This window comes from Pseudomassariella vexata, assembly GCF_002105095.1.
Source record: "Pseudomassariella vexata strain CBS 129021 chromosome Unknown BCR38scaffold_2, whole genome shotgun sequence".
Taxonomy (NCBI): domain Eukaryota; kingdom Fungi; phylum Ascomycota; class Sordariomycetes; order Amphisphaeriales; family Pseudomassariaceae; genus Pseudomassariella; species Pseudomassariella vexata.
Genome location: NW_024467957.1, coordinates 2,724,066 through 2,748,458, shown reverse-complemented (window position 1 = coordinate 2,748,458; position 24,393 = coordinate 2,724,066). Strand labels below are relative to the sequence as shown.

At 50.8% G+C, this 24,393-nt stretch overlaps 7 protein-coding genes across 7 annotated transcripts; 5 read left to right on the top strand and 2 right to left on the bottom strand.

Moving 5' to 3' along the window:
• Positions 1-1,079: 1,079 nt before the first annotated feature.
• BCR38DRAFT_421544 (uncharacterized protein) lies at positions 1,080-2,424 on the top strand. The gene has a single exon (XM_040859445.1). It carries the CDS (start codon positions 1,167-1,169, stop codon positions 2,241-2,243), a length of 1,077 nt encoding a protein of 358 aa, XP_040720205.1. The 5' UTR covers positions 1,080-1,166; the 3' UTR covers positions 2,244-2,424.
• A 238-nt stretch (positions 2,425-2,662) lies between these two features.
• On the top strand, positions 2,663-3,546 carry BCR38DRAFT_103076 (uncharacterized protein). The gene has a single exon (XM_040853310.1). The coding sequence runs from the start codon at positions 2,968-2,970 to the stop codon at positions 3,466-3,468; it is 501 nt and encodes a 166-aa protein (XP_040720204.1). The 5' UTR covers positions 2,663-2,967; the 3' UTR covers positions 3,469-3,546.
• On the bottom strand, positions 3,233-4,549 carry BCR38DRAFT_385092 (uncharacterized protein; the record flags this gene model as incomplete). The annotated part of the gene is made up of 2 exons (XM_040857466.1): positions 3,233-3,827; positions 4,358-4,549. 2 exons carry the CDS (start codon positions 4,547-4,549, stop codon positions 3,624-3,626), a joined length of 396 nt encoding a protein of 131 aa, XP_040720203.1. The 3' UTR covers positions 3,233-3,623.
• Positions 4,550-7,474: 2,925 nt separating this feature from the next.
• On the top strand, positions 7,475-11,254 carry BCR38DRAFT_471587 (peptidase S8/S53 domain-containing protein). Its single transcript, XM_040862868.1, has 10 exons — positions 7,475-8,170; positions 8,260-8,323; positions 8,377-8,500; positions 8,548-8,662; positions 8,737-10,064; positions 10,122-10,231; positions 10,308-10,416; positions 10,480-10,567; positions 10,664-10,908; positions 10,985-11,254. Exons 1-10 carry the CDS (start codon positions 7,637-7,639, stop codon positions 11,082-11,084), a joined length of 2,817 nt encoding a protein of 938 aa, XP_040720202.1. The 5' UTR covers positions 7,475-7,636; the 3' UTR covers positions 11,085-11,254.
• Positions 11,255-14,639: 3,385 nt separating this feature from the next.
• Positions 14,640-17,310, top strand: BCR38DRAFT_421521 (ankyrin repeat-containing domain protein). Its single transcript, XM_040859444.1, has one exon. It carries the CDS (start codon positions 14,929-14,931, stop codon positions 17,107-17,109), a length of 2,181 nt encoding a protein of 726 aa, XP_040720201.1. The 5' UTR covers positions 14,640-14,928; the 3' UTR covers positions 17,110-17,310.
• A 2,743-nt stretch (positions 17,311-20,053) lies between these two features.
• On the top strand, positions 20,054-21,594 carry BCR38DRAFT_455075 (uncharacterized protein; the record flags this gene model as incomplete). The annotated part of the gene is made up of 2 exons (XM_040861759.1): positions 20,054-20,086; positions 20,152-21,594. The coding sequence occupies 2 exons, from the start codon at positions 20,054-20,056 to the stop codon at positions 21,592-21,594; spliced, it is 1,476 nt and encodes a 491-aa protein (XP_040720200.1).
• A 459-nt stretch (positions 21,595-22,053) lies between these two features.
• Positions 22,054-22,821, bottom strand: BCR38DRAFT_324851 (uncharacterized protein; the record flags this gene model as incomplete). Its single annotated transcript, XM_040854807.1, has 1 exon — positions 22,054-22,821. A coding segment is annotated over one exon (768 nt), but the record flags the coding sequence as incomplete, so codon positions are not given.
• Between the last annotated feature and the right edge of the window lie 1,572 nt (positions 22,822-24,393).

The window sequence follows — 24,393 nt, the reverse complement described above, 5'->3', positions numbered from 1 at the left end:
AGGGAGTTTATGTGATTTCAAGTAGTTCTCGGACCACATTGACTGCACCTTTCTAGAGAGTTAAAAGCATCCAAGACGTGACCAAGCAAATTAAGAAGCCTATTCACCTAATCTTTGTCAGAAAACGCAGTTCCCGGTTTCGAGAAGCCGCTCCTCTGCGCTATTGTACAATACTCACCGAGAAGTCTCTATTGGTCGAATAAGTGTTCCCTACACACGAAATACTCTAGGGTAGCAGCCAGTGCCAGCAGCTGTTATGCTCAGACGACATCATCAGTCTCCAAATGTGTAGCCAAGAAGCCCATTTTGCTGTACTTAAGGCCCTTATGGATGGACACCTTCACTCTTTTGACGAGAGGTAGACAGAGACACATTCAATTCAATGCTTCGTTATGCTTGCGAAATTCCAATATCTTCCCCTCTTTAGGTCAACTACCAAGAGTCGTCCATCGAATGCAACCAGAGTCGGGCCAGCTAGCCACTGCACCCGGTAGTCGAATATCAGAACAACCCCTTTTCCGGGGTCAGGCTTACAAACCAGCTCAAGGACGCGCAATCCTCTTCGATATGGATCCATCGAAACTAATTATTGACGATGGAGTAAAATAAGGCAGATAAAACGGCGGGGGGTACCGAAAATATGGTGTAGTTCATCATCACAGCGAATTCGATGCCCGCCGGTGTTCGCCCTCCTACGTATCAACCGCGGTGCATGACTGAGCGGCAATCATGGATGTAGTGAGTCACTGGGCCCCATGCTTCCGGTGTCGTCTTTGCGGTTGCGGTTGGGTGGATGAGCCCCCCAGCCCCGCTGCATCATGCTGAATGAAGCATTACTATGTAAATCCACGTAGATCTGAGTATCAATGTGGGAGAGAAACACGACTTTCACGAAGAATAAAGGCCAGGCAGCGACGCAATGTGAATCCTTTACTGGAGCAGACTGGGTGGAGTATTGTATGTTGCCCGATGTGTCACTCGCCGTGCAGGAGCAGGATCCCTGTTGATCTGCAATGTTGCGCAATTGCGTCAAACCTTATCAGCAGCTGCTGCGGTTCTTCCTATGACTTCTTACTTAAGTTTGCAAATGCACCTTCCCACGTCTCAAATAAATTGTATCTTATATACCAATACTCGAACATCCTAACTTCATCAAGTCAGCCATCATGAATCTACTCGACCTCCCAAACGAGCTCTTGTGCTCATTACCGAACTACATGCGCGACATCGAGGACTTCGTGAACGCAGCCTCCACATGTCGCAAGCTCCGCGACGTCTGCCATGCAGCACACCCAAACACCATCCTGCGCCTAGCAGCATCTTCCGCCCCAACCTTCTTCTCCCCGCACCCCTACTTCCTCGTCGCGGCCACCTGCCGCCAGGTCGCCGACTGGGCAGTGGGAGACACTGAAAAGACAGCACAGCTGAACGAGGCCTTCCAAGGCGGTATTGATGGGTTGTACGACCTGTGCATCGCCAAAGCAGGCCTAACGCTGCCCGAAATCAGCCGCCTCCACCTATCCCGCTTCACCATCTTCAACCCGCTCGGCGACAAGATTGACAAGATGGCTGGGCGGCAGTGGTACGCGACGCCCAATTTCTGGGAAGGCGGCGTGAGCGAGCCCAACACGGTCGACACGGACGTCGACCGTGCCGTGTTCCAAATCCTGATTTATTCAGAGCTATTCTCGGGATTCATGAAGGCCGTTTTGGAACCCGAGAAGCAGCTTCCCAAATTTGACCTCGACACCCGGTTCGAGTATATCAAGTACTGTGTCCCCGATTGGAATTGTGCAAGGGGATATGAAGGCATGCGTTCTTTTGCCACTGGGCCCTACGATCCCTCGTTCCAAGCCATGGGGAAAGGCTTTTGGCCACCCGCGGATCAGGTCGCCTTGAGTCACATCCTCAGCTGTAGCCGGTGGACGAGGTTGTGGGACCACGTATTGGAACATATCGGTCCAGCGTTTGAAGAGGACTGGAAACAGGAGTTGTGGCGCAACGCGCCGCTGACGCTGGGGTGGGAATGGTTCCAGCTTGTTACTGTGTTTGCGGAGCGTGAGCTTTCGGACAAGTGGCGGGCCCGTCTTTCTGATGTGAGGAGCCAGGTTGATGCCCTGGATGGCCAAAGGCATGTCCCGCAGAAGCGGGTTTTCACGAAGCGGCATATTGAAATTTATGATATTCCTATTTTGGGTCGCGAGGTTGAGATTCCGATGGCGGCATACTACCCGCCAGTCTGAATGAGGGGGAAGCGTACTTACAATCTCTGAGCTGGGTTTGGTGTAATGCGGTGAAGACTGCTAGTATAGGGGTAGTCGGGAACAGGAGACTTTCATGATTTCCTAGGCTACAAGGTGATGAAAGCAAAAGAGGAAGATTAAAACAAATCAAAATCACATTGCAGTCTAATCAACAACTTAGCAGGATTTCACATTCCCATTATAAATAAATGTGAACTCAGATTGTGTTGGCGCGAAGATAACCTTCATTTGATGCGTGAGGCTGACGGGGTATTGCCTATAAACCGGACATAGCAGATCCGGAAACCAGAGGACTACGGCACTACGAGGAAAGCTTAGATAAATGAAACCACGAGATGGGCAAAGGGTCTGGTACTAAGCACTGCACATAGACTGCTCTGGTTGCACCTACAATTGAAGTTCGCTGGTGCATTTAACACTAATCATGTTTCCTTCCATGGGTGCTGATTGTGAACTTCAAGAACGCACCTTGAAAATTCGCATAGAGTTTACGTAAGGCTATGGGAAGGAAGCCAAAGGCTGATTTATCGGTATAGATCATAACACAGACACCAAACTTGTCCGTCTGATTCGCAGTTCTTTCGCGTTACTGGTGATGCCTTGCTAATTACCTCTAGGTGCGAATATCAACTTCCCCGTGTTGTCAATGTCAATCTTGACACTTTGGATCACATGACCACTCACCATTTTTGCTTACTATGTAATGACCCAGGACTGTGACGTCAAAGCTGCCGATGCACGCATGGGCAACATCATGATCGGAGAGGATCCCTGCAGCCGATCTCCGAGCCTCCTACAGACACAGCGGAGCGATCCGAACTTTAGGTTTTGGAAGTGGAATGTTGGAATCTCAGGCGATTCTGGCCACTTAAGAGAATCCAGCCGGGTCCGCGGACAAAATGGCCATATTCTGCTTAGGGAAGCCACGCTTGGTAGTGTGGAATTATGTTGCAGGAAGAAGAAACTTACGTCAGGTGCAGGTGAGGTTGAGCTGTGCCGGGCCTCTGGTTATCACAAATTAAGGAGCACCTATCTCCTACCATCAACGTCATCGAATCTCGCCTATTCTTCGAGGGAATGCCCCATTTGCCCCGACGAACTCATACACAACATTGCAGCTTTTCCATTCTATTCCTTCTCTCCCATGGGTAATGGTTTTGCTTCACCCTTCCGAAAGGTTCGCCGTCCACGGTATATGCAGTAGTCACTCAAGCCTACCACTATTATGTTTCTACGTCCTTTAACGAAACAGATCGTGATAACTGCCTTTCCCATAAAGATTTCGGCTAGCAATTCCCTAATTCATTCCTCGTCTTTCCCAAAAGTCCAGCAGTTAGGTTTCCCCATAGCGTTTGCGATTCATAACAGATTCTTAGCTGAGAGTGGCTGCGCGTCCGACAGAAAATCCACGTAGTTCACTTCGTAACACACGTCGAAAAGGCTGTACCCACACATGCTGCAAAGGGTTCCACTGAGGCGCATAAGGATGAAACGTCCGCGGCTCTCGCCGCCATGCGCACAAAAGCAGCGCAAATTGCCGGAAGGTGCCGTGGTCGGAACAACCTCACCATGCCAACCTGGTGAGCCAGGATTAGCGTGGATTTTCACTAGGGCCCTCACCATTCTCCGGACTTTAGTTGCTCATGCTAACCTCACCGGAGACCCTGGTTAGGTAACCTGGTTAGCTTATAGTTGCTAAGGCTTCAATGGCTATTTTGACCGTGCTTAAAGTCCCTAACCACCGTGTTTTTAGGTAATTTGAAGGTATTGGAGATCCTTGCTAGCCCTATAGGACCCCTGTAGGACTCGTTAGCTTACACTCTACAAAATATCCGGTACTTTGAGACTTAGCTGTCATCTTAGTATTCCTTTTACGCTTAAGCCGCTACCCTTACACCATATAGTGTTTCATTTCCCCTATAACGCCGACTCTAGTAGCGATGGCTTCGTCTCTTAGCAGTAAATCTAACCAAAAAGTCACCAACCTCAACTAAACTCACCAGGATCTCTAGTCGGTCAACATCACCAGCGTTTTACTTACTAATTTGATCACCAACGATGGTGAGGTTAGCCCGACCCTTGGGAAAGTGTACCGTCCAGATGTTGCAAGGAAGTGCGGGTTGAGAGCTGTCGGAAACCGAAATAGGTACGAGCTCATTACGGGTAATTACAGTCCAGGACAAAGGCAGTCTAACTAGGCTACGTTGCAAAAGGCTGTTTTTATGAGAATTGCTGGCAGAATCATCAACAGTATAACGAAGCCACAGGCCAAAGGACTCGGACATACATGTCGGACATTAATTGTTATGATCACCCGCCGGGTATAGCGCTAAATTGGTAGCAAGGTCACAGGCTGTCTACAGCTGGTCATCTTAGGTGCTAACGACCATGAGGTATATCAGAACCAAATGGGTGATTCTCGGTGACTTACTCCGTCTGACATGATGGGATGGCACTGCCGTATCAGCAGATTGATCTCCCACTCAACAAGGTAAAACTGGGACGTCTCGAGACATACCAATAGCTTGGCCGCGTGCCCTCTGGAGTCCACCATGGTAGAGTATATCCATGCGATTGGTTGTGTTAGTAAAGTGAAGGGGTAAGCAGAAAACCAAAGAGGTTTAGTGAAGTCAAATTCCGCTTGCCAGCTTGTGTCAGCAACATGGCCATAAGTGTAAAGCTGTATAATCTTGTGAGCTGTGGTCCCAGAAGTGGGCTCTTCCGGGTAGCTTCGGTCTCACTAAGCATTTCTTACCATAGTAGGAGCTAGTTTGAGGGGGGGCAACCCAAGTTTGGAGGCTGCTAACATCTCACTCGACAGAATCCCCGTGGATGACCGCCAAGTCTATAGGCTCCAAACCCGGCTCCTGTGACAATCTGGAGATGAGCGATTTGGGCGCTTTCAGGGCTGAGGACTACGTAGAAATTAATGTGCGTGTGAGTCTAAACATAATTTTTGTAGTAGTTATTTCGGTGTCTTGTAGAATCTGCTTTGAAAAATGGATTACATGTTCTGTTCTTTGAGGCTGAGACGGCTTTGACGGCACCTGGGGGACTGTTTGCCAGTTCAGCGACTTGAACCATTGTCAGGGTACGGCTAGGCCGAAGGCAATAGTACAGAGTGATGGGGAGTAACGGGCGTCCCTCCTACGTAGCACCGGGTGGTCACTGGCGGTCTCAGGTAGGGGTGCCCACGGTGATGCATTGATCTCTGCTCCTTCCCTATCCTACTTCGAGATGGTCCTTATATAGATAGCTAGGCCGCCGCTTGGACCCGGCATAACAGCAGGGTCGGCGATGCCAAGGATCTTGACTCTCGTCATCCCAAAGCTTCACATAGATTGTAATCATGACTCGGGAGTCTTTTGTCCGAAACACCCCTCCGGCGCCCCACCGGTGTCTTGCGTTCAGTGTCCTGACACCCACTGGTGCCTATGGCATTCTGTTCTCTGACAACCATACCGTTCTTTTGTGTTACACCACACCTATTTGGCTTCTCTCTCTGTAGTCCATTCGAAATTAATGCCCACGCCTCTCTCTTCTCCCTCTCCGCCTTGAAAACCTACAAATTACGATAACTAGCTATGATTTAAGCCTCGTAGGTATAACTGAAAACCAGTTCGCAATTCAGATTTGTACAAGTTCACGTAGGTTTAGGATTTAAAGTAAGTCAATTTGTTGGTCCAGTGAGATCCGCCCTGTCATGTTACGTATGCCAATAGTCTCTACGGTTTTTAAGGATTGGGTTATCCAAGACTCGAGATTAGAAGACTTATTACCCTATTCTGAATAATATATACTATCATTTCTAGATTGGGTAAGTCCGTTCATATATTCCGAGCTATGTCCAGCTATAGATTGCCATAAACTGTTCATGGGGGGACAGCAATATACCGGCATCTGTTTCAGGTATTGGGAAGCTACTTATTAAAGTTATAGATCTCTTGCCACACATTTAAGATTATAGGCGGATATTAGATTTGAAGAATCTCATATTCATAATCCGTAAGTTTATCTAAATCCCAGTACGCTTAAGTCTTTCTTTGCAAATACACCTTGAAATTACGTTCGTGCGCCCCTTCCATTGGAGATAGACTTAGATTCAATATCTAATAGCGGTGGTGCCGTGCTGTATAGCCCCATTGAATCATAGTACTGACAAGGAGGTTCAGGTTCATATCAGCAGGCAGAGGTTCTTGGTGCGAGTTGTCCGTAGCCAAATTTCCTACGATATGCAACTTTACGTCCGCTTGTTGGCCATCTTCGTTTAAATGTCCTCCTTACGGCGAAGCGATGGGCATGATGACGCTAGGGTTGGTGCGTCTTGTTACACGCAATGGTGGTCGAATATTTGTGAAGTTGTAAAAGCATACTATTCTAGCTAAGATCATTGAGCTAGAAGATCGGACTTGAGCCCAAAGGGCTAAGTCACGTGGTGACCTTTGTGGACTTGGCAAAGCCCACCAAGGTTGCCTAACACGTCTTCTGGCCTCCTTTTTTTGGTATGACCACGGCGCGAAATTCAGCTGAAACTCTATTAAATACCGTCTAATGCGTTATGGGGATTAGTACTATCGCTATCATCAACCATATTCTTTTGATAAGTGAGCCCGTAGGGGGTCACGCTACCCTGTAGGATAGATAAGATACGATAAGATAGGGCTGTAGGGGTGCCAGCTAGCTAGCTAACAGAGCTTCATCAATACGTACACTTTATTTCCCATATGCGCACGCATCAGATAGCTTTTATGTTACTTAGATAACTTACAGCGAAGTGAACCGATAGGTGTGAAGTTTGCAAGATTTTACCTGAGCGAAAGGGTGGGATCATACGGTATTAGCTTCTCATGTAGACTGAACAAAGTGAGCTGGGGCTTATATTGCCACTGAAGGGATGCTATTTTCCTTGCATAGTCAGATTCAGCTGCAGGGAGTTTGAAGCGGGTAGAAAACTAGACGCAAGCTAAAGTGACAGGTTTCTCAGGCCCTAGTCCGGAAATGGATTCTGGCAAATCAATTAGACATGTATAATCTTCTTGGGCGAACGACCCGAATTTTGACCCCATAAATGCAGCAACCCCGGCATATACGATGTCGATTAGATTGCCGGCATCGGCGTATGCCCAAAACGTCGCTTGCCCCGTCCTCCCATGCGGAATCGCTGCCGACTCACCTGCTCGTTTGAGCTAGGCACATTTATTTCAATACGAGACGAGTCGAATAAGACTTTGTCCGTACCTGGATTCTTGGCACAGAACACGAGGTTGTCAACAAGGATCACATACATAATAATAGACGATGGCACTGCACTGGATCTGGGATTGTGAACCACCACGCCCAGCTCTTCTTCACTCAAGGACGTGGCGAGCAAAATGCGGTTCATCAGCAACGCCCTTCCGCTCCTGGTCCTCGGCTACTCGAGCCTGGGCTTGGCGGATTCAGTTCGATACCCACGTTGGCGTCGCGCTCTCAACGAGACGGACCAGCAGCAGCCCAGCGACGCGACACCAAATCGCTACATCGTCGAGTTGTCATCGCGGCTGCAATCTACTCGCCTCGCGAACAAGATCACAGCTGGCGTTCCCAGCCTGCGTGTTGTGAAACATTTCGACTCCGATCTCTTCCCAGCTGTCAGCGTCGAATGCGCGCAGCAGCATCAGGGGTGCGATGCCGAGTCGCTCATCAGCAGCTTCGGCGAAGAGGGGACGGTGAAGGTGTACAAGTCTGCGCCCGTGCGGATTCTGCCTGTGGCCGAGGAGGGCGAGAGTTTCAGCGACGATGCGGCAGCGGCGAATTACTCGGTGCATGGGCTTACGGGGGTGGCTCAGTTGCACGAGGATGGGGTGTTTGGGGAGGGGGCGACGGTGGCGATTGTGGATAGTGGGGTGCAGTATACACATCCTGCGGTGAGTTGAGCAATACTTGTTGTTGGAGTTGATCGTTGATCGTTGAGGATGAATTATTATGAGTATGGACTGACAACGATGGTTCACAGCTCGGTGGGGGTATTGGACCAGGCTATACGGTCATCGGAGGCTATGATCTCGTGGGTGACGGTGGTATGTATCAACCCTCACTCATCGTTTAAATTTGAGTCTTGCATGGCTTATAGAGATACTGATTGGGGTCATGTCTTCAGACTGGCCCGATACGCCACCCAAGCCAGATGATGATCCGATGGATCACTATGGCCACGGAACCCACGTCGCAGGAATCATCGCTGGCAAGAGTGATCAGTGAGCGCAGTCTGTTCTTGTTTGATATCACCTGTTAATCTCGCTAGATTCGTCGGTGTCGCGCCCAGCGCCAAACTACTTTCTTTCAAGGTGTTCAGCACCGACGGCTACTCGGACGAGGAGATTGTCATCGAGGGGTTCCTCAAGGCTTTTGATTCAGGGGTAAGTCTCCCACTTTGTTCTGTCCACGTCACCCTTTTCGTTTTTCTATGCTCGAGCACTGGTTGACTGCTCAGGCCGATATTATCACCGCCAGTTTAGGAGAGACCAGCGGGTTCACAAGTAATGCTTGGGCTGTGGTGGCCTCGCGAATGGTGGAGCAAGGTGTGGTCGTCACTATTGCGGCAGGCAACGACGGCCAACATGGTCCTTTCGACGCCAGCAACGGCGCATCAGGCCAGAGTGTCTTGACCATTGCCTCCGCTGAGCCGGGTGTATTTCCCGCCCAGGCATTCACAACCGATTTCATCCTGGACGGCTCGTCCAACAAGACTGAAGTTGCCTACATCCCCGCGTCTGGCTACTTTCCCAGCACCATCGCCGACTGGCCCATCGTGCCAGTGACTCTCAACTCTTCTGTGGAGAACGATGCATGTACTGCGCTGCCGGATGAAACACCGAGCTTCAATGGTACCATTGTCCTCGTCAGGGTCGGCGGGTGCACCGTCACCGTCAAACAGAATAATCTGGCCCCCTTCGGCGCCTCTTACATCCTCTTCTACAACGACGACGGACCATTTGTTAGCCCCATCACAGGCAATACAGCAACAGGATCAGGCCTCACCGGCGCCATCGAATCCAATGCCGGCGAAGCCATCATTTCCACCATCCTGGCAGGCGGCAACGTAACCGCCTCCTTCGACGTCGACACAGCCCATTACGTCGGGCTGCACAACGCCGGCGGTGGCCGTCCCGCCCTGTATACCTCATGGGGCGGCACCTATGACCTTGCTCTGAAGCCCGATGTCGCCGCCCCCGGAACCAAGATCCTCAGCACGTACCCAACAGATGCTTACCAAGTCCTTAGCGGAACCAGCATGGCAACCCCTTACATTGCCGGCGTCGCCGCGCTATGGGTTGGGAAATTCGGCGGCCGCGCTGCGCATAAGGACGACCCTGCATGGGCGAAGCGGCTCACCGCACGCATCATGTCCACAGCGAAGACAGTTCCGTGGGCCGACTGGGCGACTAGCCCAACGGATTACGGGTTTTGGGCGCCGACTACGCAGGTTGGAGCGGGGCTGGTAGATGCTGAGAGGGTATTGGGATATACTACCCAGTTGAGTTTTGATGGGCGGAAGTTCGAGCTTAATGATACGGCGAATTTTGTCGGGACTCATTCTGTCGAAATCACCAACATGGGCACTGAGGCTGTTACGTATGAGTTTGCGCTGCAGGATGCGGCTGGCTACGATGCGTATACCCCGTCTGTGCCCGGGAAGCAGCAGTCGTTTATTCCTAGCATAAATCTTTATGTTGAGTTGAGTCCCGTCAAGATGGCGCCTGGGGTTGTTATGCCGCAAGGAGAGTTTGTGGTTGGAGCTGGGGAGACTAAAACGGCAGAGTAGGTTCTGCGTTCGCATCGTCCCCCAGACAGATTGACGACTGATCCCTTCCGCAGATTTACGTTCACAGTCCCAGCTGGGCTCAACGCTTCCAATCTCCCTGTATATAGCGGAAAAATACTCGCCAGTGGCAGCAACGGCGAGGAGCTAAGTATCCCTTATTTTGGTAAGCAAACTGTCCTTAATTTACTTCACCCCTTTCGAGTTGGTAAACACTATTATTACGCGAACTAACTATATAGGCGTCGCGTGTGATCTCAAAGAAACAATTGAGAACAACTGGGACTATGGGAGTAACTTCCCCTACATAACCTCAGGTCTCTTCAGTGTCAAGCTGGAGAACAAAGCAAAGTAAGTCAAACTTGCTCGCTCTGATTTCAACGACGGGAATAGCTTACACGAAAAAAAAAACAGTTTCACGTTCAATCTCTCCAGAGACGCGCAGGACTTCCCCAAGCTTAGCGCACAGTTTGCTTGGGGAACAGAGGAGCTCCGATGGGATGTAAGTCGAGCCACTTTCCACTTCATTTCTCACACCTTGATGCATCGTCACGATTCCCACCCCCCAATATATCCTAAACTGACCGCAAAACGCTAGATTTTCGATGCAAACTACACCGAGTCAGCTTGGACCTACCCCCCGGTCCCCGGTCAAAATGGCTTCGTCGGCTCCGCCACGAGCTGGAACGGCACTGCAACAACCAATTGGTTCGATCCCAGCATCGCCAGCGAGGACGATATCTTTTCGTTCCCCCTGTATGCCCGTCCCCGTCGTAGGATGGATAGATACTACTGGCTTGGTAGGTTTGCAGATGGGTCAGATATCGTGCCGGGGGTATATAAGTGAGTATTAACCTGCTTCCCTCTCTTCCATGGCTTCCATGGAAGTCGTTTTTGCTGACTTTGGAAATCACAATAGTTTTCGCATTGCTGCGCTGAAGCCGTTTGGGGAACCTAAAGTCGCTGAGGACTGGGATATTTGGGAGACACCACAGATTACGGTGCTGCCTTTGAACTAATTAGTCCAAGCGATATTCCATGTGAGGGTACACGGAATGGCCGTGCAAGGAGACATGAGGCGGCACATATCACCCAGTAATTGGGATGGGTGATTGGTGCGACTACTTCACTTCGCCCACTGTATGCAAAATTTTAAAATACATTATTATTAAAGAAAAATGGTTGCTCTAATCCGTATATTAATTAGCATGCATTGTGTTTTGATCCGGAAGAGTGAAGGATCATCTGAATACAAACCGCCGTGTTACTATGAACGTTATTATCCATATTTTGAAGCCGAACTCTGTTTATAATCTCCAGTTTCCTGGGGCTGTTCTCTAATATGAGTATTGATAATGAGAAGAGGGATCTCCTATCTTCAACGCCGTATATAGAGTCCAATATCATGATTCCGGTGCGATCAAATACAGCATCCTGAGCACCTTTGTACGTTCTCATAAATGTCCCATGTGACGATTGTCACGTGATTCAAACAGGTTGATATTTAGTGAAGACATCTAACCTAAGTTAGTATGGTGGCACAATACCTAGGATTGCAGCCCCTAGCGCGGGCGTAGAAACCTTTTTTTTTTCACTGCAAATTTAACACCCACGAGGAGGATACCGAAGGCTTACGTCTTAGTCAGCAAATGTGCCGCATAAGCGTACACACATGCAGATGCCTATACAGGTTGTTACCTCCTAAGCAGTTTCAAATGCAGAGGAAATAGAACGCCCATGAAGAAAGTATTAAGGGCTTATGTGCTTGATTGATTCGGAGGTAAATATACTAGATGCTTATGTACGTCGACAACTGCCTAAGTAGACAGTGGTCCTGCGTCTTTCACGAGCAGAATACTCAGGGCTTATATCATCCAACTACTGGCCTGTATTGCGTCTTCCCCGCTCGATGGACATGTTCCCTTCAGAATTAATTCTCACGAGAGGTGTCTATCCAAAGCGCGAATCCTCGCTTCCTTGGATAGAAACGCGCTAGGTCTCTGCGTTCATGCAGCTATCTATAGTACGGTATTAGGCCGAAGTAAAACCACAGGTGCAGAGATTCAACAACACCGACATCCCTGGTGACATTCATGGATCACATCTCTTCCATGGCTATGCAGTACCACCAACCTCAGCTAGTTCAACCAGGGGACCCTGCTGTCGCCGCTTCATTTGCCTTTGACATATTTGCCTTTGACATATTTGCCTAGGATATAATTCTGACCCTTGCTCACGGAGGATGTTTGATTGTTTCGGTTGCCTATCGATCCCGGCTACCACGGCCCTAGATCGCTCGCGAGTACGTGCAGCAATTTGATGAGACAGACGAAGCCTTCATCACTGCGCCAGCCTAGGCTTGTGGTTTTCAAGTGGGAGAGCACGATAGATTTCCGACAGGTGTCCCATACGACGAGCCGCGCTAACGACGGCTTTACTGACCCGTGTTGAGAAAACGCGGGCTGTGGTGCCTGCGCACATGGAGCTTGTTGCATTCATACCATTGCGTAGCATGCCACGATCGATTGCGAACAAGACAGATCGCAGAGCATTGAAGCAACTAGTTGATGAATTTGGCGCAATACAAACTGCAATTATTCGCCCTTAAGGGCGAATAAGCCATCTCCCGACTCCCGACCACCAAAGACAAGTTTCTGCTACAGTAGCTGTGGGCTGTGGTTTGGGTTCCGGATCAGCAAAGGGTCCATGCAAGCGACAGCTTTGTTAGCGTCGGTGGTAATTCAATCGTAGTCTTGCGTCTGGTCACTTCGGCTAGGAACCAAGGGCTGGGTCATCTGAATGTGCAAGGCATTCTACGGTCAACCGGCTTAAGTGAGCAGGGCGAGACTTTTTACGACGCTAGTAACGAACAACTATAAATACAACCACAGCAATGCCAAGATGACTCGATGACATACTCAATCATTGCTACTGCATTAATTGATGGCGAGTATGACGCCAGTGAAGCTAGCAGCGAGCGGATGACGAATGTGGCCAGAAAACTGAGTACCTCTATCGACAGCATTGAGGCTGTAAATCTCACCACAAGCTTCCAACGGATGATCTTTGAAGCCGCATTACTTCCGGGAACAGGAAGCGTCCACACTTTCAACTTCGATTTGACAAGCCTGTACAATGTGACGGGGTATAGCGTGCCTGCGCGGCTGATCGCTTGTCATGGCGCCTGCGAACCGTGAGACGCGACGAGCAGCGCCCCTCGAAAACGGTGTTCGCCGATGACAAAGGTGGTGTCAAGGCGAAAGTCTATGTGAGCCTAGACCGTTTGACGCGTGTGGTTTGTGGATTTCGTCGATTCCGCTTGATGTTGAGGGAGTTGGTGACGGAAATGAGATGTATGGCGAGAGTGGGAAGGACGATGTCAAGATCGATCAGCATGAGCTACGATGGCAACGTTTTGTGGGACGAGTGGGGGAGGGTGCTAATGTATGGTTTGGTGGCAGAGATGTATCGGCCACGGGTTGCTTTGTTGGAGTCGGAGGTGAGGGAATAGCGGCAGCCAGAAGCTGGTGGTGAGGGCTGGGACATCTAACGGCGTGACATCGAGACCATATGTCGATTGATGATTTTCGTATTGTTTTTCTATTAACACCGGCCTAAATTGCTCTGAGGAGGGGTTCTCTTGGAGCCTCTACAAATTGATAATTGTGAATACTTCAGTAATTGATAGAAACATCTCATTTTCTGTGATTGTGGTAAGACTATCTGTACCTCAACTGCATCCAGATGTATTTAGGTGTCCCAATCTCGGTCCATCATCTTCCATGAGTTTGGAATGAGTAAAACGGTCATCGACAACGGTGGCTATTACTTACTTTTTAGTATGCTAAAGACGGTGGTCTCGTCGGGATGCTTCAAAAAAGGCGATATTTTAACGACCTGCTGACCGGAAGGGGTTGAAAGGATGTGCAAAAGGGGCGATGCATTCAACATTCCTCGTTTCGAGATATTCATAGACGTGAGATCATCAAGCCTCCGATATGCAGGTAGCGTAAATGCTACTTGCCTGGCTGGGCATGATGGTGCGAAACTAGGGAGACAGCACGAAAACTTGCATGCCGCTCAATTGATGTTGTCATGGAAAAACCCCATCTTTTCAGCTTTCAGCTCGGAGAAATTGCGTCTCATGACAACGAAGCAAAGTGCCCACACCGTTACACAAATACAGTGAAGATGTCCTTATAAAACGGGGAGGCATTTTCGCTCGTATCTTAGCCCCGGCAGATCCCCCGACCAATCATTGTGTTGTTCTAATCCTATTTTGTCGACGCAGCCCAGATGCAGCCCTACGGCGCGGTACCTCAGGGGTGGTCTGCTGCCAGGTTTGTGCCTGCTTCGCTGATTGAAAATACCCACTACATTGCAGGCAATTACAACGCACGGCCTTGACAGATTCCACAGCCCCCAAAGTCTCGTTGTAATTGCCGGAATTCAAGGCATTTGCCGACAATGTCCCGAATCGGCATGGTGCTGCGCAGCTGCAGGATTGACGAACGATACAGGCAGCTAGCAAGGTATCAAATTGGAACTCCAAGGATCCTTCCAGGGCCCTGTCAGGCGAAGAAGGCGGGCTTGGCAGATCCTGTTCCAAACTTATGGGAGTCCTTCTAGGCTCCATTGGACGTAGCATGGTCCCAGCTTGACGGTCACGGTCGCTTAATTTCTCTTTACGCGAGACGGCGGCACCACGTCCAACGCCTTCTAACTTCAACTGTCTCCTTCAACTTCCATCTAATCCTCTGCGCAAAGCCGACGACTGTTTCCTGAAGCGCCAGGCAATTCATCCTTGACTTAGTGTCTTTGCGATTCTGGGGTCCAACCCGCTAGCCTGCAACATCGGACAACATGGAGGCTGCCACAGTCATAGATTTGGCTGCGGCGTGCGCGGAACTGGTCGGCTCTACGGGAGCGTCGGCAATCACCATCAACCGACTTGTACGCACATACCCGGATGCACCCTCGGAGTTGAAACAATTACAAGCCCATTTAGCATCAGGCAGATCCACGCTAGATCGCCTTCTTTCACTGCTGGATCGCGACACTCCTGTCTTCCAACATCAGGCTGATATTGAAGCTCTGGGTGCTTTCTTCAGTTCGATTTCAGTCGTCGTTAGGGACATCCAAGAGCACGTGTCTAGCTTCGACGGCCAGTCTGGAGCATGGGATGGCGTGCAACATATATGGATGCAGCAAGAGATAGCCGAGACAGGAGGTCGGCTGGGCAAGCAGGTGGACGCCTTGGAGGTTTATCTGAGGGCTGCAAAGCACCAGACGGCGACGCAAGAGCCAGCGCAGATCACTCGCGAGGATGACAGGGCCTGTCTTGAGGTTGCCCGGCATGTTGCCTCAACTGCCGCGAACACGCCAGCGACCTCGGCCACCGGCGCAGACACTCCAGAAACTACGCCCCCGCCCCAGATGGTTCCAAGCCTGCAAAGTGGCCCCCCGACCGACTCATCCCATCCATCAGTCGCCTTGAGCAACTCGGTAAGCCGCCTCAACATTGCGCAGTTCATAGACAAGTCTAAGCGACAGTCCATGTTCGGCATACCTTCGGCACGGAAAGTCAAATCCTTGATGCTGCTACAGAAGTCAATATCGCCAATCCAAACACATGATCTGGCTATCCAAGGTGACGAAGTGTGCCCCGCCGAGTTCAAAACTCGAGTGACAGGGTACACCACTGGCATTACCCCCAGCTGGGAACTCATTAGTGTCCCGTACAAAAAGAAAACCAAGCAGGTTTACCGCAACCGCTTCACGAGGAGCCCCGCAGATGACGTGGCACCCTCGAAGCTGCAGTCTCACTTCAAGGTCGAGGACAAGCATGTTTTTGAGGCCATCATCCACAAGCAGGTCGAGAAGGTGCACCAAGTCATGGACCACAGGTGGAGCAACAACCCCGTAGTGGAGAGACATGATCGCTCCACCGCACTGCATGTCGCTGCCTCGCTCGGGCTGTACAGCATTGTGCAGATCATCGTTTCCTTGGGCGCCAATCCGAATTGCGAGGACCGCTTCGGTGCGACGCCCCTCCATTACGCTGCTGACCTTGGCTGCGCAAGTTGCGTTCATATCCTGGTTTCGGCCGGTGCCAAAGTCAACAAGTCGAACTTGAAGGCCAAGATCAAGACACCGCTCTGGTATGCCGCCGACAGGGGCAACCCCGAGGCCGTCGATGCCTTGCTGAATCTTGGCGCACACATTTACACCCAAGCCCCAAACCCTTGCGACACAATACTCTACGCCGCCGCTAAGAGCGGCAGTGTTAAGACGTGCCAGGCCATTCTGGACGCGGGCGCCAACCCTAACGAGAGTTTCGACCTCCTTTCGGTTGCGGCCACAACGTCGAAAGACGTACTGAACTGTCTCCGCAATGCAGGTGCGGATATTGACGCCTGCGACAACGAGCAGCGTACACTGCTGCATAAGTACTCGCTTTTGGGTGATGTATCCATGGTGGAGTTCCTCCTGTCATTAGGCGGGAACCCCAGCCCCAGCGACGAGTCCGGCAACACCCCTCTCCACCTCGCCCTGCACAAGGGTGGTTTCGCCCAATCAATCACCATCGCCACATTCCTCGTCGATAGGAGAGCCAATCTAAATGTGCGGAACAAGCTCGGTCAGACGCCGCTGCACTTGGCGGCGCTATGGGGCAGGTTTGACATTGCGAACCTTCTGTGTCAGGCCTGGGCCAACATGGACATCCCCGATGGCAACGGGGTCAGCCCGTTCGCCGAGACGCAGAAGTCAGACTACAAGACACGGCCCGTGACGAACAGCTTGATGGATTATAATAAGCTGGCGGAAATAATGCGGATTTGGCATGAGACGCCGCCCGAGACGAGGAGGGCCAAGGCGGATGCTATACGGCCCAGTGCGAGCGAGTTGGCCGGTGGAGAGGTTCTGGCGAATGTACCTGCCGCCGAGCTGGGGCCTCCGAATCTGGGGAAGGGGTTGGCGGTGGCGGCGCGGGAGTTGGACTCGGTGGCGAGGCTATCCGCTATTTATGAGATGCCTACGTGATAGGCTGTAGACACTTGATAAGTATTGTCTCGACGCTGGGCTAAAATCTGGGCGTTTATGGTAGATTGGCTGATTCCGTGAGCTAAAGGGGGCACACTTACCCCTAGGCCATTTTATATCTTCTTATCTGTACAATATCCTTCATGTATATTATTTTAATTCCATCTAGCGTTGGCGATTTGAACTTATTATATTTCTGTCCTGAATCCGAATCCAACACTTACGGTTAATGTCTCCGTGGACGACGGAGTTGGTTCAACAAATAGAAACAATTCGTACGATGCCGGCTGCGCAATACAAGCAACCGGCCACCGGAGAAGGTCAAGCTTGGTCTTGGAGTATAGATCATACCCAAACGAATCGTACTTGTGGTGTACAGCCTTGCTAACCTCCCCATGTGCGTTGGTTTTGCAATGAAAGTCGATAGCCCATGCGGACTTTTAGGCGAGGGTAGACTTGCATAATACATGCACCTGAATCCAAAGAATTCTTGGTACACCACCTCACCTCAACTCTGGTAGTGCTGTGCACCTGCAGGGGAATAACACACTACGGCCGATGAGATGAGGATGTAAGTTCCTCAGGCTACTCTTCATGCATGGGGGTTAACTTTGCAGTGAAGATTAATTCCAGCAAAGATAGACCGTTGGGCGAGGGCTTGAGATTTAAATGTCCCACGCAGCCATGTCAAGAAGAAAAGAAAAGAAGAAGGAAAAGAAACCCCAAGGAGGCTGGGCCTGGAGAAATGAAACATGACTGAAAACCCTTGTCGCTAGTGGCTATTCCAACTCCCTTTCTCAGACGGTCTAAAGAATGCCAGTTTTGGACCCAGGCTAAATTTCGACTTGTGCTCAGATTGGCTCTACAGCTTCTGCTTGACGAAATGCTAGCAGCTCTAAGATACTCGCAAGCAAGGAAAAGATCCAGATGGGTGAGAGTTATGTGTATTATATTGACATATTACAGATACCGATAAATAAGCTGATCTGGTAGGACAACAGCAATAGACTATTGATCAGACACAATATAACTAGTGGTCACTACACAATTGGACGAAGCTGATCCCCAGCTGTGAGAAGAAGGGTTCTTTCGTCTTAGTCTTACGCATTAATCTATACTTAACAGAGCCATCCTGCCCCCTTTTGTATAGTTATGTCCTAATGTAATCCTGCTTAGATACAAATAACATCGAGTCGAGTCTCATCGGATAGAGATTGTATGCTTCCGTGAGATAATCTGGAAGCTATGAACGATCTGATATACCACGAGTTTGACCCACCAAAGCACTCCTGCAGACGTACTAGAAATCTCCTTGACGAGAGAATATTGATTTACATAGTTACTAAGAATATCAAGCTGATCTAGGGCATACGCCTAGATTCCAGTTTCTCTTGTCTTCATCCAGTTGGATCTTGTCTATACCACGAATTAGGGGTTCGCTGCTCGAATATATATACAGATGTGGGGCGAAGAGTGGGTAAATTCGAAACAATTCCGAGAAGGCAATACTCCACGGTTTCAGGGTCATCGCACTCATCGTGCGCATCGATCACCATGGACATAGGCTGCGTCAACGGAGCAGCCATCACGGTTAGTGGGACCAGATCCCTGGGGAATTATCCATCAGCTCAATGCTGATGTTACCCTGTGACCCACTTGAATTCAATATCGTCATGGAAGGCCCCTTTGCCATGCAATATGGAATAAGCCTTAGACATTGCTTTAGGTAATGCTTAAACATATGTTTGGCTATTTTGGACATTGACACTTGTTTGGGGGAGAGGAAGAAGGGTGTCACGGTGGGATCGACTCCAAAGGTTGCGGGTTGGCTATGAAGTTCGGGCTAAAGGTAGACAGCGAGCTACAATCGACTCGCTATTGCCTGGTCTTCCTGTGAACCGTCATCACGAATAGATTATGACTACCGGATCGACGGCGATGCCTATCTGTCACGAAGTTACTTGTCGTAGAGCACTTGAGCTCATGACCAGCCAGGACCAAGTTGGGAAACCCTTGACTGCCAACATGACCACTTCAACCGGGATTCAGGGTGGCAGGTGTAAACTCGCCAGGCAGCCCACCACTTAAGGCAACATGTTCTCGTACATGAGGATCACCCTGAGCGTGGTGCCATCGGTAATTGGAAGCAGTTAGACGCCATTTCTGAAGTCAGGTAAGGTGGAAACCCATTCGTAATGTATTTCTTGTCGGAATGTTGTCTCATCAATCCACATGCCTCACCAAGTAAGGTAGGTTTCCTGGCAAGTTCGTAACCCACTTGGATGAAACTGAGAGGTTTTGCCCAACAACCCCACAGGGCAGTCTTGGGACGCAGTGCCAGCAGGAGCACAACGCAATGGCTGACACGTCACACCAGAGTCGTGGTTTGAAGGCGGGGAGAAGCAGCCAGTCCATATACCGTCATCTTCACTTCGTAATACGTAAGAGACATGGGGCCTATTTGATAGGGCTGCCTTTGATATTGTGGATAGCAGCCACGAAATCCCCGAGCAGGGTTCAATCTTGTTCAGGTGTTTGTACGTTCTGCAGAAAGCTGGAATAGTCAGGGTGTACCTATGAACTATAGATACCTGGTCGGCGCTTCGAATTGATGCTGTACTTCTAATGAGAACACCGAACCATCAACAACTCATCGGCACTAACGATCGGGCTTGAGATTCGCCCAGCCTGTGACTTCCGGCATTCGGAAAGGAATTGGTGCAGCTGCCACGCTATTCGAGGGCTGTTTTTTTTTCTGCGGAGGAAGCCGGGCGTGTTTTTTGGAGTTGGTGGCACAGCACTACTTGTGATTCGACACGCGGGGCGTGTGGAGACTTTATTATCGAAAGCTTGGGTATCGGTCAACAGTGATACCAGAGCCCGCAGTTTCTTTCGCTTCTGATCGTATCCCACCCGAAAGCGGCAGATTGAAGCAGTATTCACCATGTCGGCCGACGATCAACAATTTCTCGACTTGGTACGAAGCGCCAGCAGCATTCTAGTAGCTTAGACTACTGAGCACTTTGCTAACACAAACCACAGCTCTCTTCCCTGCCCAACCAGATCCGACGGTACTCGACCGAAGTTGCCGATTATGTCGACCAGTCTGTCGATAAAGTTGCAGACACCTTGAGGGACTCGCTTGCATCTGCGCCATGGCTGCCGGATTGGATGCCGGAGTACATCAAGCCCAAGGCGCCATCACGGCCCCCGCCCGTTACAATCGTGCCTATGACGACTTGCGAGCGAGTTCAAGATTTTGTCCAGAGGCATAAGATTTTGACGGGCGTCATGGTGGTAGCGGTGGGATATGTCACGTACAAAACAGTCCAGACAAGGAAGCTTTCGCGCAAAACTCGACGGGCGAAGCGGGCGAGGAACGGCGGGAGGCTCGAGGTGGTGGTCATTGCCGGCTCACCGACACTACCGCTGACCAAATCCCTGTCACTGGATATGGAGCGGAGGGGCTTCATCGTCTACATCGTATGCAGCTCGATCGACGAAGAGTTGTTGGTACAGAACCTGTCCCGACCCGACATTAAGCCGCTCGCCCTGGATATCACCGACCCTCCCAGCGCCGGGACCTCCATTGAGCGATTCGCCGCGTACCTACAAGCCCAACATGCCGCCGTGCCCCGCTCAAAACCAAGCTATTTGACATTGACGTCGGTGATACTGATCCCCTCGCTCAACTACCAAACCTCGCCCATAGCCACCATCCCACCCTCCTCCTTCGTGGACCTCTTCAACACGCACCTGCTGCACCCCATCCTCACCATCCAGGCCTTTCTGCCCCTGCTCACCTCAAAGCTCACCCCCTACGGCGAAACGAGCACCACGCCCAAGGTCATTGTCTTCACGCCCTCGATAATCTCCTCCATCAACCCGCCCTTCCACGCCCCCGAAGCGACCGTCTGCTCCGCCCTCTCGGCGTTCACCGACGTGCTGGCCGCCGAGCTGCGGCCGTTGGCCATCCCCGTTACCCATATTCAACTGGGGAGTTTCGACTTCGCTGGCTTTATGCCCGCGCGCACGGGGCCTCATCAGCATCAACCCGCGTCACTCCCGGCTGAAACGCTCGGTTGGCCTGACGCGGCACGGCATACGTATGGAAGGAACTACATGGTCCAATCCTCGTCCGCCATTTCCGCCGGCCGCATCCGCGGGCTGCGGGGTTCGTCATTGCGGCATCTGCACAATGCCGTGTTCGACGTCATTGACGGTTCGGAGCAGAACAGCGTGATCCGAGTTGGGCTCGGGGCGGGCCTGTACGGCTTCGTGGGGCGTTATTTCCCGAAAGGACTTGTATCCTGGATGATGGGCATCCGGAAAGTGGACGAGCTCAGTGTTTGGTCTCGGGAAGGCTCGTACCAGGAGAGCGGGAGCGAGAAGAGTTTTAGTGAGAATGGGGATGCTGGCGAGGCTAGCGAATTTATTGCCGTTGGGAAGGAGGAAGACGTTGGGGCTAACGTTTGGAAAGATTAAACGATCTTCCAACATGCTGAAGACTGCGACGAAGACCGCATTGGATCGGTGTGCAGAGCCGTGTGTTGGGGTGTATATATGATGATGATGACATGACCCTCCTCTCACAGTGGCAGGGGAGATGACGACTCTGGCATGAATACAAACGTATAATGAGTGCATATCAGTGATGGGTATTTTTCCTTCATTGGTGAGCGGTCATCTACCAGGTGGAGATCTGCATACGCTGCTTTTCATCAATACCATTGCGTGCGGGCTGTATATCTCTCAGTCCCGCATCATACTCCTTACAGTATCATAGCAGCCAGTCCTCATCCGGGCTCCGTTGGATGCTCTGCATGATATATTCACGGCGAAAAGCCTCCATGGCCTTGCGCGTCCTAGATTGTCCCAACGACGACCCTGGGGACCAAAACCAGGACCGCGAAAGTAAACACAGGGGAATCTCATGCTTTAGTAGTGGCCCCTACCCCTTCCAAAGCGCTTCTCTCCTCTGCCCCGCCATCCACCCCTCCCTCCTCTCCCGCCTCTACCTCCCCCAAACCGATCCCGCCCCCCTGCACCCCCCTCTCTCTCCATCTTCATCTCCCTGTCCTCCTCCATCATCTCCATCTGCTCCCTCCTCACAGCATCCTCCTCAGCCTTCTCACTCTTCGGCACAGGCCGATCCAGATTCTTCTCCCACCGCGGATGCGCACCTTCCTTGCACCCCTTCCCGTCTGGACAGAACCCCGCCAAGTAGTACGCACACAGCTTCCTCCTCGCGTGTTTCTTACTGCAATTCGGCCCCAACGGGCAGAACCCCCTCTCGTAGTGCGGGCACGGCGGCAGCTTGCTCTGCGGGTCGATGTGCAGGTACAGACACTCATCCCCGTTACTGCAGTACCCATTTCTCACAAAGAAATTGCACTCCGGCATCTTGCGCAGGTTGTATTCGTGCAGGTACTCGCAGCTCTCGCCTTTTTTGCACAGCGCGCGCAGCCAGTGCTTGCAGACGAGGCTGTTATAGCTGGCGTTTTGGTTTGAGGACGAGGACGGCGAGGAGTGGCGGTCGGGACAGGAGGTGCCCAGGGGGCAGTGGCCGGCGAGGAAGGACTTGCAAATGGGCCGGTTTGGGGCCAGGCCGTGGCCGTGGGTTTTGCGTAGGAAGGGCGTGAATGTGAAGGTGTAGGTCGGGGCGCGGTGGTCGAGAATTTGCTGCGCGAGCGCGGAGGGCGCCGAGGATGGCGCTATTGCTGCCATGGTGGCGGTGGGTATATGGTTGCTTCCAATTGAGAAGGTGATGTTCGCAGATAGATAATACGGGAGGCAGGCAGTAGTAAAGTGATTGCGCGAATGTGGTTTATTGCTGTTGTAATGTAGTGGTAGATTTCGGAGCTCAAATGAAGCTCCAGGGGTCCTGCCGTAGATTAAGCTCAAGCCTGGATTGGATTAATAAATAAAGTTTCAAGAAGCTGATTTATCGTATAAGTTGCTGCAATATGCAATTATACGATATATTACCAAATTGCAAACTTGAATCCCCCTAGGTTAGAGCACTTTCAATTTTCTTAGACTTGAAGTTCCTTGAAGTTCCTGGGGCTGATGATGGCGACATGAAAAACAGCTACTCAAATACTTACTCATGGCCATCTATAATCAAAGAGGTCTTGACGGGGTCATTCTGCTTGTGCCTGAGATCACTACCTTTGGAAGCTGCAATGTCAGCCTGAACCGTCAAAGAGCTGATCAGACCGTCCCGTATACATTCATGCATCTGCTCAGCTCATGAAAGCACTTCCGTTTGGGTTATCCGAAATTGTGGATGCCTTATAATTCTCAACAAAGCAGCGTGAGACAATTTCAAAATGCCCACAATTGCACCACACTCATGTTACCTGCCACTAGTATGGAGAAATATTCGGTACATGCTCGGTGCAACCCAACGTTGTCATCGTGGAAGAAGTGAGATGGCATCCAAGCTTGCTATTACATCTCGCATGTAATGTCACGATGCTTTTCACAGAGTCGGAAAGGTGCATGTGCAGAGGTGTTCTAGTGCGGTTCCACGATCTACCCATGCAGATCTTCCCCGCAGTTTGTGCGACAGCTGCGAGATCCCTGCCCTCGTCAAGCTTGCCCATACCGGCATCCACACTTCAACTCCGCTCCAATCACACATGTAAGAAGGTACTGAGTGGTTGTACGAGTTTCTCGTAGCTAGAATGCCACTGGTTTCATGACGGTTGGACTTGTAAGTGCCATTTGTTTTCGGATAGATGTACAATGTGGGACAAATGATATGCTTATTCCTGCATCTACACGTCACTATTGCCCCGCGTTTTCGTAGGACCCTCCAAGAGGCTCCCAACCTCCCTAGCTTTCCTGCACTGCTACTCCGATTCTGCATGCGGGCAGCTTCCCTAGTCCTTTTCATTTGCCTATGAGAACACCCGGCCGAGAATTTCTGCGATCAATTCCTGTTATGTTTGTGGCCATATAGCAGTGTTTTTCGTCATTGGTAGTCGGGGTTGCATTTGATGCTAGAGGCTGTCATTGGATCTATAAAAAACCGTGGGGAAGATGGAGTCGCTTACTTATATGAGTCGGGCCTTCCAACCCGGTGGATGGATTGGAAGCTACGACAATCTCGCACCTTCCTCTGGCCTCTCGTTAGACCTCGACCTGTTCCTTGATCGTTTCACGGCCTTCGTTGAACGGCTGGGCACCGTCTCATCGCTCATCTTCATCCTGAGCATTATCTGCTCACTCCTTATCGTTGTCGAGTATTGCTATTTTGGTTATCTCAAGAGAGACAAC